The sequence below is a fragment of the Vulpes vulpes genome, chromosome 10 (assembly GCF_048418805.1).
Source record: "Vulpes vulpes isolate BD-2025 chromosome 10, VulVul3, whole genome shotgun sequence".
NCBI lineage: Eukaryota > Metazoa > Chordata > Mammalia > Carnivora > Canidae > Vulpes > Vulpes vulpes.
The window spans coordinates 47,317,891-47,333,241 of record NC_132789.1 but is presented as its reverse complement, the minus strand read 5'-3'; the positions used below and the strand labels follow the sequence as shown (position 1 = coordinate 47,333,241).

The window sequence follows — 15,351 nt, the reverse complement described above, 5'->3', positions numbered from 1 at the left end:
ACTCCTCACTGAGCAGGGAGCCAGATTCGGGGCTTAATCGCAGAACCCCAGAATCATGACCTGAACTGAAGGCAGATGCGTAACTGACTGAGCCACCCAGGCACCTCTATCATACTTACTATAATAGAAGCAATACTTAATGTTCTACCACTATCATTTGTCATACATTCATGATTTGATATTCTTATTAATTTTCCAATTAATACAGTAGCATTCTTCTTTTAATCTGGTAGGTTTTTTGTAAGTAGAAATAATATGCAAATATCTTTTGATATACAAGCAATCCTTAAATCAAAAATGTAAAGAACCTCTTTAATAAGAAATAAGTAAAGTTGTTTAACTTTATACCACATTCCATCAAATCTGAGGTGGTCAGCATTTATTCAACATACCCTTTGCCTAATCTTTTTTCCAATAAAATGGTTTTTTTTTTCCTTCTTTGTATTTAGATACAACCAAATGTGGGTTTTTCTGGTTGGGGGAGAGGATTGTTGGTTGGTTTGTTTTAGGGTTTGGGTTTTTTTTTTTTTTTTTGGTCTTTTTAACTATTTTTTTTTTAAGATTGTATTTATTTATTCATGAGAGACACAGAGACAGAGAAGTAGAGACATAGGCAGAGGGAGAAGCAGGCTCCATGCAGGGAGCCCAGTATGGGACTTGATCTCGGGATCCCAGGACCACACCCTGAACTGAAGGCAGACACTCAATTGCCAAGCTACCCAGGCGTCTCTTGTTTGTTTTTCAATCAAATATAAAATCATGAGAATTCAACATGACTACTGCTTAAGATTTCTTGGGAAGCCTGGGTGGCTCAGTGGTTGAGTGTCTGCCTTCAGTTAAGGACATAATTCCAGAGATGGGGATCGAGTCTCACATCCGGCTCCTTGCAGGAAGCCTGCTTTCTCCCTCTGTTATGTTTCTGCCTCTCTCTCTCTCTCTCTCTCGCTCTCTCTCTCTTGGTCTCTCATGAATAAATAAAATCTAAAAAAAAAAAAAAAAAAGATTTCTTAACACATATGAATACCTGCGTGGATTTTGTGGACCTTGGGAGCTAAAAACTTTGAAATGAGCAAACATGCAATCATCCTCAAGGTACTCCTGATTTTATAAATTCACAGAAAAGATAACCTTGAGCATCATTTGCTCTGCCTTCATTGATTTTGTCCCTATCCTTTTGTTTAATTAAAGAAACATTGAGTATCAAATATATGGGCTATGGACATGTCCTTAAGTATACAATTAAAAACAGCTATAAAATAATTCACTCAATATGGGTAGATAGCCATATTAGAGATTCAGAAGAAAACGAGAATGTCATATCCTATCATAGATAACATCATCACAGTAATAGTGTCAATTTTAACAGGATTTTGACAGTTTTAGCAAAAGAGTTGTTAATTTGGGGGTTCAGAAACACATATGTATTCCATTGAAAATAATGGTATATGTTTTCAACTTATGGGAATTTACCCAAAAGATTTTTTAGAATCAAATTAATCTCTTAAGGGAAGAGAAAATGACCAGAGTTCTCTGGTCATTTATGGTAACTTTATGGTAATTTTTTCTACATAGAAACAGTATTAATTCATTCAACAGATATCTGTGTATCTATCAAATTCTTTTTTTTTTTTTTTAAGATTTTATTTATTTATTCATGAGAGAGAGAGAGGCAGAGACACAGGCAGAGGGAGAAGCAGGCTCCACGTAGGGAGCCCGATGTGGGACTTGATCCCGGGACTCACACCCTGGCTGAAGGCGGCGCTAAACCACTAGGCTGCCCATGTCTGTCAAATTCTTGATGCCGGAGAGATATCAACAAAAAAAGATTGACAAAAATCTCTACCGTCAAAGGCTTACATTATTACACTGGTCAAATTCAAGATTTCGTTTTTTATATTACAATCTTACATTTATCTAGATTCAGCATGAAGTGACTCCTTTTTTCTAGTGTAGACTTTGGTCTGCAACCTTGTGGTATCAAAACTCTACTAACACATGGACATAAACTTTCTGGAAAACAATTTTGCAGTGAGTATCAAAAGCTTAAAAAGAAGCCTTACAAGGAGCCTGGGTGGTTCAACTGGTTAAGCATTTGCCTTTGGCTCAGGTTGTGATCCTGGGTCCTGAGATCGAGCCCCATGTCGGGCTTTCTGCTCAGCAGAGAGTGCGCTTCTCCCTTTTCCTTTGCCCCTCCCCATAGTTCCTGGGTGCTCTCTCTCTGCTCACTCTCTCAAATAAATGAATAATTTTTTTTAAAAAAAAGCCTTAAAATTCCACATGCAAAAAAAAAAAAAAAAAAGCAAATATACTCAGCAATTTTACTTCCTAGAAGTTGAAAGAAATAATTTTAAATGTGCACAAATATTAAGATATTCATTACAGCAAACTTCCACAATACTAGAAAACTGAACACAATTCAATTAATCATAGTTGACTTGCTGAACAGATATGCTACTTTTATACAATAAAAATAACACAATCTCTTAATACTATGTTTTATAAATTATAAAATGATGTATAAAAATAATTTATCTTGTTTAAAAATATAAAAGGATTCACCCACATATGGAATTTAAGAAACAAAACAAATGAACAAAGGGAAGTAAAGGAACAAATAAAAAAATAAGACCCTTAACTACAGAGATCAAATAGATGGGTGCCAGAAAGGTGGGTGGGAGGATGGGTGAAACAGTGAAGGTGATTAAGAGTACACTTATCTTAATGAGCACTGAGAAATATACAGAATTGATGAATCATTATACTGTACATGTGAAAAGAACTTAACACTGTGTTAGTTATACTGAAATTAAAACTTTCAAATTAAAATATAAAAAAATATGAACAACATGATCCCATATATATTTAAAAAAATAGATGGCTATATACCAAACATTAGCCAGTTATCTTCAGATTATAAAACAGAATCAGTCATATCTGTTTTCTGCTTCTATTTTTCCATATTTTCTACTAAATTAGAAAAAATAATTTTAATAATGAGCCAACAGAGTATACATTACTTATGAAACTCAAAGGTATTTAAGGGTTTGCTTAATCTTCAATATAAAGACTAAGTATTACAAAACATGAGCAAAGGTGCATTTCATATTTTGCTCATTTCTCCAAATCAAGTATATGATAATTCTACAGAATTAGAGTACTGTTTGAAGAGAAATACCACAGAACAATAATCATATTTCCATTTGTAAAATGTTATTAGATAATTAAAATAAAAACACATTTTGAGTTAGTTACCTATCCAGGGCTTCCTTGAAGTATTTTCTCTGGACATCAAATTGAAAGACTGTACGTTCACAATCAGTTGAAGCATTATCACTACCTCCATGTTTCTTCAGGAAGGCATCAAATCCATTTTCATCTGGATATTTCAAACTACCCATGAATACCACTAAGTGAAAAAGCACACAAAGTCACAGAACACCAAGATAAAGACAATGTTTTTATCATCAAGGATGAAATATCTCAAATACAAAAAACTGGAAGAAAATATACCAACATGTTAACATTGGTTTTGTCTGGTTAATACTTAATTTTAAAGAAATATTTTATTTGTAAAAAGGTTAAAATGTAAACATAAGCATGAAATCTCCTTTTTTTTTTTATTCATGAAAACTCCTAAGGTGAGAAATTTACCCTCAATTAGTTTAGAAAGTCAGAATATAAATAAATAATTTAGGAAAACAAATACAGATTTAAATATTTATATTTGTATAGCATCCACACAGGTTTCATTGTGGTAAATTCATAATTAAACTGAAGATTTTGTTTGTTTTGATATTATGTCTTTTTATTTTCTGTATTTTTAATGCTTTGCCATCTTGGGTCTTTGCTAACTCTGGAAGAGACACCCCTTCTCAAAGATATATAGATTAGATTCCTAGAGACAGGCAATTGTCTCCTGATCTGTTGGCCTTAGCATACCTAAAACAGTAATAAAATCTACATTTTAAAATAGTTTTCTAAGTGGTTTCATCCTAATCCACAAAACTAGTGCAGTTAAAGAGATTAAAATAAAGTCTTCCCCTATAATATTCAACATATATTTTTTCTTAGCCTTTTCTCTTATTAAACATATCATACTTCTATCAAACCAGTTACTTATCTTTGAAATCAATTCATACAAATTTGGAGGAAAAAATACACTCAGGAATGATATTTCACAAAGATCTTACTGTGCTCCAAAAAGTGTGCCAGCCCGGGCAGGTCATCAGGATCAGCAAAACTCCCAACTCCAACACAAAGAGCCGCTGCAGACTGGAGTAAGTAGAACACATACAAATAGTGAGTCAATCCTAAAGGAATAATACTGTCATCACATTAAGGATTCACTTGGAGATGGATGTTTTTCCAACAGAAAGTAACAAAATTCTTTCCCTGAGTATCAGGAGGAGCAGCAAAGTGAAACTCACCAGAACTGTGTCAGTTTCACCCTGCTGCTCCTCCTCTTGCCATCCTGCCAAATGCTGAACAGGTGCAGACCTAAGAGAAAAAGCAGAAACAGACAGAAAAAAAAAAAAAGGAAGGGGACTAGCCAGCCCACCCAAGTACCATTTCCTGCCAGCATTTCAGAGTATTGAACTAAGTATGTTTCCTGATTTGTTAGATTTTGGAAATCTAAAAAAAAAAAAAAAAAAAAAAAAAGATTTTGGAAAGCTGCAGAAGTAATACATCTACATAGATTATCTCTAAAGATCTTAGCAATTAAAGACTGTGTCTAGTAACTCAGTTACCAGGTGTGAGACTTCTCAGTGTTACTCAGAAATTTTTTTTTATTAAAACAGGATAAAAAATAACATGTCAGGAAAACATCTAATAAGATAATAAGTAAATGGTTAAAAAGAAAGTCTTTATTAGAAATCTATAGAACTAAACTTTAAAGAGGCTCTTTAGTTCTTCATTTCTTATGATATGTAGAATATATATATCAGAATTCTTCCAATACTTTGGACAAATCAGAGTTTTTAACAAAATAGATGATCAAGAGGTACACCAACCAAACTATGGACTTATGATTAAGGCATACCATTATGTCACTATAAATTAAAAGATTAAAAGACATAAAACAGGAGAGGAAAATAGTTAATTCAAATTCAATTCAAAGCCAAATCTTTGAAGATAGGAAGTTACTTACTTTCCCAAATTTTTCAAATGTCAATTTTAAAAAGCTAACATATTTGTTGACACAGACTGTTTTTTGATAAATGGCTATTCTTTTAGAAAGACAGCTTTTAAGAAATATCATGTATCTGGTATAAAGTCTAAAACCATGTTTCAGAAAATATGTTTTCAGAAGAACCAAACAGCCTCATTTGATACTGTAAATCCCATTTGAAGATGAAGGCACATAAACTCAGTTAAAACATGGGGAAATATCCACTTCTTCAAACCACAGTCTAACCTGTTCTGTGATGTTTAATAGGTGCCTAACCTGCTTTCAGCTCCAACTACCCCATTAAGATTTCTTGTCTCGACCAGCAGGGTTGAAGACATTTTTGTATAAGTTGACTTAAACCACAGTCTATCAGTCAGCTTTGACCACAGCAAAAACAGGCTCTGCGATTGCTAGAAGAGAAATTCATACTTGAGAATTATCTACCCAAGAAATTCATACTTGAGAAATTCATACTTGAGAACTGACTTAAGAAAACCCTGAACAAATCATTAATTCTGTATATATCATACTTAAATTTCAACCTTGTTAATTTAGCAAAACTTTCAGATCAAGAACACTTCCTTTTGGGAAGAGCAAAGTGGAAGGGGAAGAAAATGATACCTCAGAAAAGTAAACTTCTTAGCTAGGTAAGTGTCCTCCAAAAACCTCAAAATTATTTCTTCCCACTTCTTTTATTAATTCTCATATTTACCTTAAACAAAGTCCACATTTTCCAAATAAAAATTAAATCATAAAACCACAGCAAAACCCTAAACTACTCATAAGCCACCTCTTATTTAGACAAACTTAGTTTTTCTTTTGCAGACACTCATTCAATGAATATGATCAATCATAGGACCTTTCCTTTCACAGTGTAACCACTGCACCTGAATAAACAATTTGATTGCATCTTCAAACTATAATAGGTTCCTGCATTCCTTTCTAATATGATCCAGAACAATCAGTATCTTATGAAGGAATATACCATCATACTGAGTTTTCAGAAAAGGCAGCATTTAAGCCATTTTTAAATGATCACTACAATCTGCTCTCAATGCTCTAGAAAAGGTAAACATTTAGAGTCTGATCCAAATAAGCAAAATAAAAATATCTACCAAAATACTGGATGTACATCTTCATTTGTCAAAGGGGTTCACAACTGCTATATAAATCTAAGGCATTTTATTACGTTTTGACAATAAAACTGGCTGTTAAAACAAGCTTTTAATTTCACCCTGGAGTCTTGCTTATCAGTTGACAGAAGATATAAAGAAGTCCAAAGCATGGGAAAAGTTGCTGATAGACAGACATAGAAAAACCTTTTAGACAGAAAATATTCAGTTATGAAGTTATGACACAATCAGTTTTACAGCTAAAATGGACCTTAAAAATTATGTATATAATCTAGGGACACTTAGCTGGCTCAGGTGGTAAAGCATTCAACTCTTGATCTCAAGATGAAGTAAATTTGGCCCCCGTGTTGGGTAGAGAGATTACTTTAAAAAATAGTAATAATAAAACCTTTCTATAAAAGCATGTATATAATCTAATCTCATTGTTTTAGAAATGAGAAAATGAAAAGGTGTAAAACCATCCAAAGATAGAGCCAGATTAAAACTCATGGTTCCTGACTGTCAGTATTCTTTCTACCCTGTGACTTTTATAATTTCTTCCTTTCTATTATTGTTCTATTTGGAATTATGAGGTCTATTTTAAATTAATGTATCAGTTCCCAATTTATTTATTTAGACCCTGATACAGAGTATCAAGTGGCACACACATATACATTTTTTTTCAGTATTTTGGTTTTTATTCCTAAAGTTTTCCAACTAAAACCACTTGTCCTATCATGTTACCCTAAAACAGGCATCCTTCATAATATTAACCACCTTGTGGTATGTTTGACATCTAGATTTTAGTCTTAATAATATGAACCTTATTTCATTTGTATGTTGACTATATGAAGTTGAATGTATTATCAATATTCAAGAAACTAGTTCTAACAAACATTTGCTGATCGATTCCCCTATATCTCCAAAATATTATCCTCTAATATAGGTACTCCCTACTGTAAAATGGAGGTATTCTTTAAAAGATATCCAGAGAGAAAAATTCTCTTTATCAAGCCCTACTGATATATTTACTTATTGTTATTAACTTGACCCTCAAACAACACAAGTTGAACTGCCAAGGCCCACTTAACTTGGATGTTTCTTGATAAATACAATATTGTAAATGTATTTTCTTCATAATGTTTTTTTTAGCTCACTTTACTATAAAAATACAGTACATAATATATAAAATATATTTAATAAACTATTTATCAGTAAGTCTTCCAGTGAATAGTAAGCTATTAGTAGTTAAATTTAGGGGAGTCAAAAGTTATATAAAGATTTTCAACTGCATAGGAAGTTGATACCCCTAAACCCCACATTGTTCGATAGTCAACTGTATGTATTTTCATAAACAGTTTTTTAAATTCCAATTCTTCCAAATTACTTGGTGCTTTTCCATAAAAAGAAATAAAACACATGAAATTACTAAACAGAAATTACCTATGAGGGACTCTTAGAACCACAGGCCCAGGTGAGGACTCTACATTACCTTGTTCTTTTCTTTTTCCAGTCTCTCCAAAGATAATATACTCTCTTATCCCTCTATTCCATACAAAGAATTACACATATCCTCAAACATTACCAGTGATTACTTCTAAGAGTTATGAGTGGTTTTTATATTTTTTAAATTTTCCATTCATTTCTATAATGAATATAGCTCCATTCATTTCTATAATGAATATAGCTCATTTCTATAATGAGCTTTTCTACTTTTATAATCAAAGGAAAATGTTTTTAAAATGTATTTTATACAGAATAAATAGAATTAAAAGATAAATATACACTTTCCTTTTTGACACTAAGAAATAGAACATGAATTTAGGACTTATCCCAAAGAATTCCCAAGTTAGAAAAAGACATAGTAACAGACATGATTCACACCTGTTTTTCAGTGGTTTTCTTTCTAGCTTCTGCCCTCTCTTCTAATTCTTCCAATTCATTATCCTCAGTATCAAGATCATCATCATCATGTTCATCATCATCATCAAACTCCTCCTCCTCATCAAAACCCTCTTCATCATCATCTTCTATCTCAGCTCCAGAATCTTCATCTTCATCATCGTCATCGTCGTCATCTTCCTCTTCTTCCTCTTCCTCTTCTTCTTCATCATCTGTTGCATCACCTGTTTTGCCTTCCATATTACTTAGGTCTGAAATCAAAAGTGCCTGCAAGCCATTCCGTAATTTGATGTACCTAAAAAAAAAAAAAAAAAATCACAAAGCATTTTGAGTCAGCTATTCATTACACACACCAACACAAATGATCATCTTACCAGAATAAAAAAAAACAAAAAACAAGTATATATACACATACATACACACCCAACACTATGTTTATATTAATAAAATCAGGTGTTTCTGCAGAGGGGAATCTCAAACGCTTAACAGTTCCTGAGTAGCTAAAGAGAAAAGAGACATTTCACTTTATCTTTGAATTCTGAACTATGAAAATACATTTACCTATTAAAAAACCGAATCTCAAAGGAGTGAAACCAACAACCCCACAACTTGGCTTCTCCTACTATTTCTTTAATTTATAAGTCCTTAATAAATATTTTACCATACCATAGGACTTAACCTAACAGAAACATCCGAAACGTATCACTCAATGCACAGGGCAGTCAGGACCGCTTAAATATTAAAGCAAAAATCTCATGTATTGAGTTGCTTCCATTTTGTACAATGTATTTGATATTTTTTATCTCTGTTGCTTCCGTTCTGTACAATGCATTTGATATTTTTTATCAGTTTCCAGAGCTGCTTTTATGATTAAAAAAAAGTGGTTACAACTCTAAGAAAACTAAAACTAAATCCCACACAGACTGGTAGCCTAGCAGGAAAATGACTATCCTATTAGTAAAACTGCTATGCCAGTTTGATAACAGAGTGCCTACTATTAAATTCTTCTGCTTATACTTATTCTTTCATGTGTTATTCAATAGCATTTACTTAACAGCCTTTAATGTATGCTGCTACATGCTACATTAAGAGTAAAGTTTCACCGTCTAGTAAAATATGATGCAATTAAGCCAGTACAATCTGGAATGATAGAGCTAAACATGGAATGTTAGAAAGAAGGAAGCAATAAGGGAAGCCTTTAAAGGAAGGTACAATTAAGCCTTGAAGATGAAAAACCTTTGGAAATGACATTAAGTACTATGGCTCAGTGAGTGGTTCCTTTTTTCTCTCCCCTTTCATTTACAACTAATCAGGCTTTCATAACTAAAACAACAACAACAACAACAAAAATGGCTCTAAATAGCAAACCAGGAAACTGCGACGTCCATCCATGTAATTCAAAGTGGATAGATTGGGCAGCCCGGGTGGCTCAGCAGTTTAGCGCCACCTACAGCCCAGGGCGTGATCCTGGAGACCGGGGATCGAGTCCCACGTCAGGCTACCTGCATGGAGCCTGCTTCTCCCTCTGCCTGTGTCTCTGCCTCTCTCTCTGTCTCTGTGTGTGTGTGTGTGTGTCTCATGAATAAATAAATAAAATCTTTAAAACAAACAAAGTGGGTAGATTGGGCCATGGAGAGGCTGTGGGAGCCAGTGTCAGCAGGTCCAGCAGGTCCAGCAGCAGAACAGCACAATGTTTTTGGCACAAGAGGTAGGGGGCAAAGCAGTGGGTAGAGGTCTACCCAGCTGTAAATTCTGCAGCTGGAAGGACCCATTGCTCTGAGGAGTAACAGTAATGACTGTAGGGAGGGAAAAGAAAGGGAAGTAGTCAAACAACCAGAATGTAAAGAAAACATCTCCTGTTGTGTGTCCCCAGGAAAGGGGGACCACATCCAAAGACCTCTGGGTACCCCAACTGGAGGATCCTCCTACCAGGCTCTGGGCACACCCAAAGCCTCAAAAGCCAAGTATACCCCTTCCTCCCAACTCTGCTTGCTTGCTTCCTTCTTTCCTTCCTTCCTTCCATCCTCTCTCCTTTCCTTCCTTCCTTCCCTTTTTCTAAATCATCTACTTCCAACCTTAGCAATAAATCAACTCTAGTGTACTATAGTACCACCTTCTGGAAAACAAAAAGAAAGCTAATTTACCAACCTGTTGAACTATTAAAATCAAAGTAAACAAAACCTTGCTTATATAAGAAAGGTGTTTGCTATAAAATGCTGCAGCAAAGGCACTTTTCATCAAACACCATCAAAAATCACAAAAAGGAAATGACAATTTTCTAGCAACTGAACCCAAAGACATGGAATATTGCAACCTTAACTGATAAGAATTCAAAATATTATGAAGAAATTCAACAAGCTACAAAAAACTCCAGGCAATACAATGATCTCAGAAAGAAAATGAACATAAAGAGTACTTTACCAAAGATACTGAAATTCTAAAAAAATAAAAATCTAAAAAATAGAAATTCCAGAGCTGAAGAAATTAATAAATGTGAAGGATAAAGAGTACATTGAGAATGTACTAGAAATTGAGCAGATAGGTGGAAAAGAGAATTAACAAGCTGGAAGATAGGAATCTAGAAATGATTCTGGTGAAAAAGAAGAGAAAATTAAGATTTTTTAAAAGTGAGGAAACCCAATGAAAATTATTAAAATTCATCAGGAAAGCCAACATAAGAATAATGGGCATTCCAGAAAAAGAAGAAAGAATATAGGTGGCATTGAGTTTATTTAACAAAATAATAACTGACAACTTCCTAAACCTGGAAAAGGAACTGGATACACAAGTCCACAAAGCCAACAGAACACCTTATTATCTCAGTGCAAAAAGACCTTCTTCAAAACACATTATACTAAAACTGTTAAGGGGCGCCTAGCTGGCTCAGTCAGTTGAGCTTCCGATTATTTCATTTGACTCAGGTCAAACTTCTTTGATCTTGGGATTATAAATTCAAGCAGCACATCTGGTTTAGAGATTAATTAAAAATAAAATCTTTTTAAAAGAATTTTAAAAGAAATAATAAAACTGCCAAAAATCAATGATTAAAAAAAATGTTCTGAAGTAGCTAGGGAAAAGATAGTAACCTACAAAGGAACTCATATTAGGCTATCAGCAAATTTCTCAGCAGAAAATCTACAGACCAAGAAAGTGGAATGACATATTCAAAATGTTGAAAGATAAAAACTGTCAGCCAAGAATACTCTGACCAAGTTATCCTTCAAATATGAAAGAGAGGAGATCCCTGGGTGGCTCAGCGGTTTAGCGCCTGCCTTTGGCCCGGGGTGCGATCCTGGAGTCCTAGGATCGAGTCCCACGACGGGCTCTCAGCATGGAGCCTGCTTCTCCCTCCTCCTGTGTCTCTGCCTCTCTCTCTCTCTCTATGTCTATCATAAATAAATAAATCTTAAAAAAAAAATTATGGAAGAGAAATAAAGGCCTTCCCAGACAAACAAGAAACTAGGGGAGTTTACCACCATTAGACCTTACTTACAAGAAATGCTAAAAGGAGCTCTTCAAGCTGAATGAAAAGACATAAGTACACTAAACTATGATTAAGGTAATATAAAGAAAACTGCAATTCTTTTTTTCGAATATATTAAATTCTGGGGAATGTGGGTGGCTCAGCTGGTAAGCATCTACCTTGGCTCTCAGGTCATGATCCCAGAGTCCTAGGATAGAGTCTAATGTCTCTCCAGCTGGGAGTCGGCTTCTCCCTCTGCCTCTCTCCCACTCATGTTCTCTTGCTTATGCACACACATGCACTCTCTCTCTCAAATAAATATTTTTTAAAAAAATATATTAAACTCTTAATTATAAAAATGAAAGGAAAAGAGCATTAAAATAACTACAGCTATTACAACTTAGTAACAAAACCACAGCATAAAAATAATTTGCGAGACCAAAAATATATAAAAAAAAAAAACGTAAAATGATGGAACCTTTATCGACAAATGAAGATAAATTGGTATCAGAAGAAAAAGAACTATTTTATTTATGATTTTTTTTCATAATTGAGTTGTTATTGGTTGTCTGAGGATCAGTACAGACATTTCAATTTGTACAATTCTTAATGTACATACCAAAAATCTAAAAAAATCATGCAGTTGTGATTCTTTTCCGTTATTCCAGTGACCTTCTAGCTTAAAATTTGGAGGCAAATTTTCTTAAATAGTATATCAAGCACCAATATCTTCAAATGTTGGGATCCCTGGGTGGCGCAGCGGTTTGGCGCCTGCCTTTGACCCGGGGTGTGGTCCTGGAGACCCGGGATCGAATCCCACATCGGGTTCCCGGAGCATGGAGCCTGCTTCTCCCTCTGCCTATGTCTCTGCCTCTCTCTCTCTCTCTCTGACTATCATAAATAAATAAATAAATAAATAAATAAATAAATAAATAAATAAAATTTTAAAAAAATGTTGATATGCTGTTACATTAAGTCCCATTAATTCACAATTTAATATCATACATACTACATGCTCAAATTTTTAATCTTGCATAGCACATTAACAAAGTTACTAGAAAAACTGGACTACTACAACCAAGATGTTAGAGTGCACCCCTCCCCCCCTGACTTGCATGTACCTATGTTCTCTTTCTCTCTCTCTCAAATAGATAAAATAAATCTTTAAAAAATATATTCCCCTAGATTGTACAAGAAGAGAGACAGGGAACACTGATAAGACATGGTATATGATATCAATCAGACTTGGCTTCTTTTTCTCCTGCTTCATCCAAGGTTGAACTCTCATTTTTAGTTTCTCCATTTTCTGCAAGTAGTCTTTTCATTTCTTAGCCACTTCAGCCTTTTTTCCCCCTTTGTCTGCACTTTTTTGTCTGAAGATTTATCCTTTCCTGCTGCCTCTTTTGGGCTTCATTCCTACTTTTGCAGGAGCAGGTTTAGCTGACAGCCTCACTGACCTCCTCTTGCACTCTTTGCCACCCTCTCGGTGGAGCTGACCTTATTCTTGAGCATCAGGGTGAGGCAGGCAGGTGTGCGCTAGGTGCCTGCAGCCACAGGGACAGAGAACTTTCTCAAAGCTGGGCTGCCTGGCCACTGCTGCTCCTCCTGCCCTATCTATGAAATGTTTTATGTAATCCTCATGATAACCACAAAGCAAAAATCTAGAGCAGAGACAGAAACATAAAAAAAAAAGGAGACTAAACAAATCACCATGGAAAACCACCAACTTACAAAAGTAGACAGAAATAGAAGGAAAAAGAAACAATGGAGACAACAAAATAACCAGATGGCAAAAAACAAGATGGCAGTAGTAAATCCTTACATATCAATAACCCCCACCCCAAAGGTAATGGATTAAACTCATCAATCAAAAGGCAAAGAGGGGCTGAATGAATAAAAAAGGAAGACCCAACTACATGCTGCCTACAGGAGACTCATTTCAGCTCTAAAGACACACATAGTTTAAAAAAACAAAAACCAAAATGAAACCCACATGTATTCAAAGTGAAATCAAAAGAAAGTAGACCTAGCCATACTTTCATCAACAAAATAGACTTCAAAATAAAGACAGTCATTATATAATGATAAAAGTGTCAGCTCATCAAGATAGATACATATAACAATCATAAATGTGTGTTCCCAACACCCAAGCAACAAAATATATTAAGCAAATAATAACAAATCTTAAGGGAAAAATAAACAATAATTATATCAGCAATGGGTAGACTGTCCAGAAAGAAAATCAACAAGGAAACATTGGGATTGAACCACACTTAAGAACAAATGTACTTAATAGACATATGAAACATTCCATTCAACAGCAGCAAAATACATTCCTCTCAAGTGCACATAGAACAGTCTCCAGCTTAGATCATAATAGGCTACAAAACAAGTCTTAGCAAATTTAACATTGAAATCATACCAAGTATCTTCTCTGACTGCAATGGTATGAAACTAAAAGGAAAGTGAGAAGGTCTATAAATATATGGAAACTAAAAAAGACACATCTAGGGCAGCCCCGGTGGCGCAGCGGTTTAGCGCCGCCTGCAGCCCAGGGTGTGATCCTGGAGACACGGGATCGAGTCCCACATCAGGCTCTCTTTGTGGTGCCTGCTTCTCCCTCTGCCTGTGTCTCTGCCTCTCTCTCTCTCTGTCTCTATGAATAAATAAAATAAAATCTTAAAAAAAAAAAAAAAAAGACACATCTAACCAATTAAGTCAAAGAAAAAAATCAAAAGAGAAAAAATATCCCAATACAAATGAAAATGGAAATACAACATACCAAATATTGTGGGACATCCAAAAGCATTTCTGAGAGAACAATTTATAGCAATAAACACATATATTAAGAAATTAGAGGAGCACCTGAATGGCTTAGTCAGTTAAGCATCTGCCTTCGGCTCAAGTCATGTCTCAGGGTCCTGGGATAGAGCCCCACATAGGCTCCCTGCTCAGCAAGGAGTCTGCTTCTCCCTCTCCCTCTGCCCCTCCCTACTCATACTCACTGTCTCTGTCAAATAAATAAATAAAATATTTTTAAAAATTAGAAATATTTCAAATAACTTAACTTTGTACCTCAAGACATCAGAAAAGTACAAATTAAGCCCTAAATTATCAGAAGGAAGGAAATAATAAAGATCCTAGGAGAAACAAATGAAATACCAACAAATTACCTAAATTAGAAGAAATGGATACATTTCAGGAACACATGACCTATCAAAACTGAATCTGGGACACCTAGGTGGTACAGTGGTTGAGTGCCTCCCTTCTGCCCAGGGTGTGATTCTGGAGTCCCAGGGTGGAGTCCCACATCAGGCTCCCTGCATTGGGGCCTGCTTCTCTCTCTGCCTATCTCTACCTTTCCCTCTGTGTCTCTCATGAATAAATAAAAAACATTAAAAAAAAAAAAAACTTAAAAAAAAACTGAATCAAGAAGAAATAGAAAATCTGAATAAACCAATAACAAAGAGACTGAATCAGCAACCAAAAAACTCCCACCACAGAAAAATTTAGGACCAAATATCATCACTAGGGAATTCTACCAAATATTTAAGGAAGAATTAACATCTCAAATCTTCCTCAAATTCTTTTAACATATCAAGAAGGAGGGAACACTTCCAAACCATTCTACAAACCCAGCATTACAATGATACCACAAGAAAACTATAAGCCAATATCCCTAATGAACACAGATGCAAAAATCA

General features: G+C 34.7%; 1 protein-coding gene across 6 annotated transcripts in view; it reads right to left on the bottom strand.

Moving 5' to 3' along the window:
- The window catches only part of NRDC (nardilysin convertase), a 92,590-nt gene that overhangs the window by 45,346 nt on the left and 31,893 nt on the right, over positions 1-15,351 (bottom strand). For 3 of the 6 annotated variants that reach the window (XM_025991838.2, XM_072723980.1, XM_072723981.1), the window contains 5 exons: positions 8,167-8,479; positions 5,447-5,580; positions 4,428-4,497; positions 4,191-4,272; positions 3,253-3,406 (listed from right to left, as the gene is read on the bottom strand). In XM_025991838.2, the coding sequence (XP_025847623.1) occupies positions 3,253-3,406; positions 4,191-4,272; positions 4,428-4,497; positions 5,447-5,580; positions 8,167-8,479 (753 nt within the window). The remainder of the gene's footprint in view (positions 1-3,252; positions 3,407-4,190; positions 4,273-4,427; positions 4,498-5,446; positions 5,581-8,166; positions 8,480-15,351) is intronic. The other 3 variants (XM_025991839.2, XM_072723982.1, XM_072723983.1) reach the window with 1 other exon arrangement.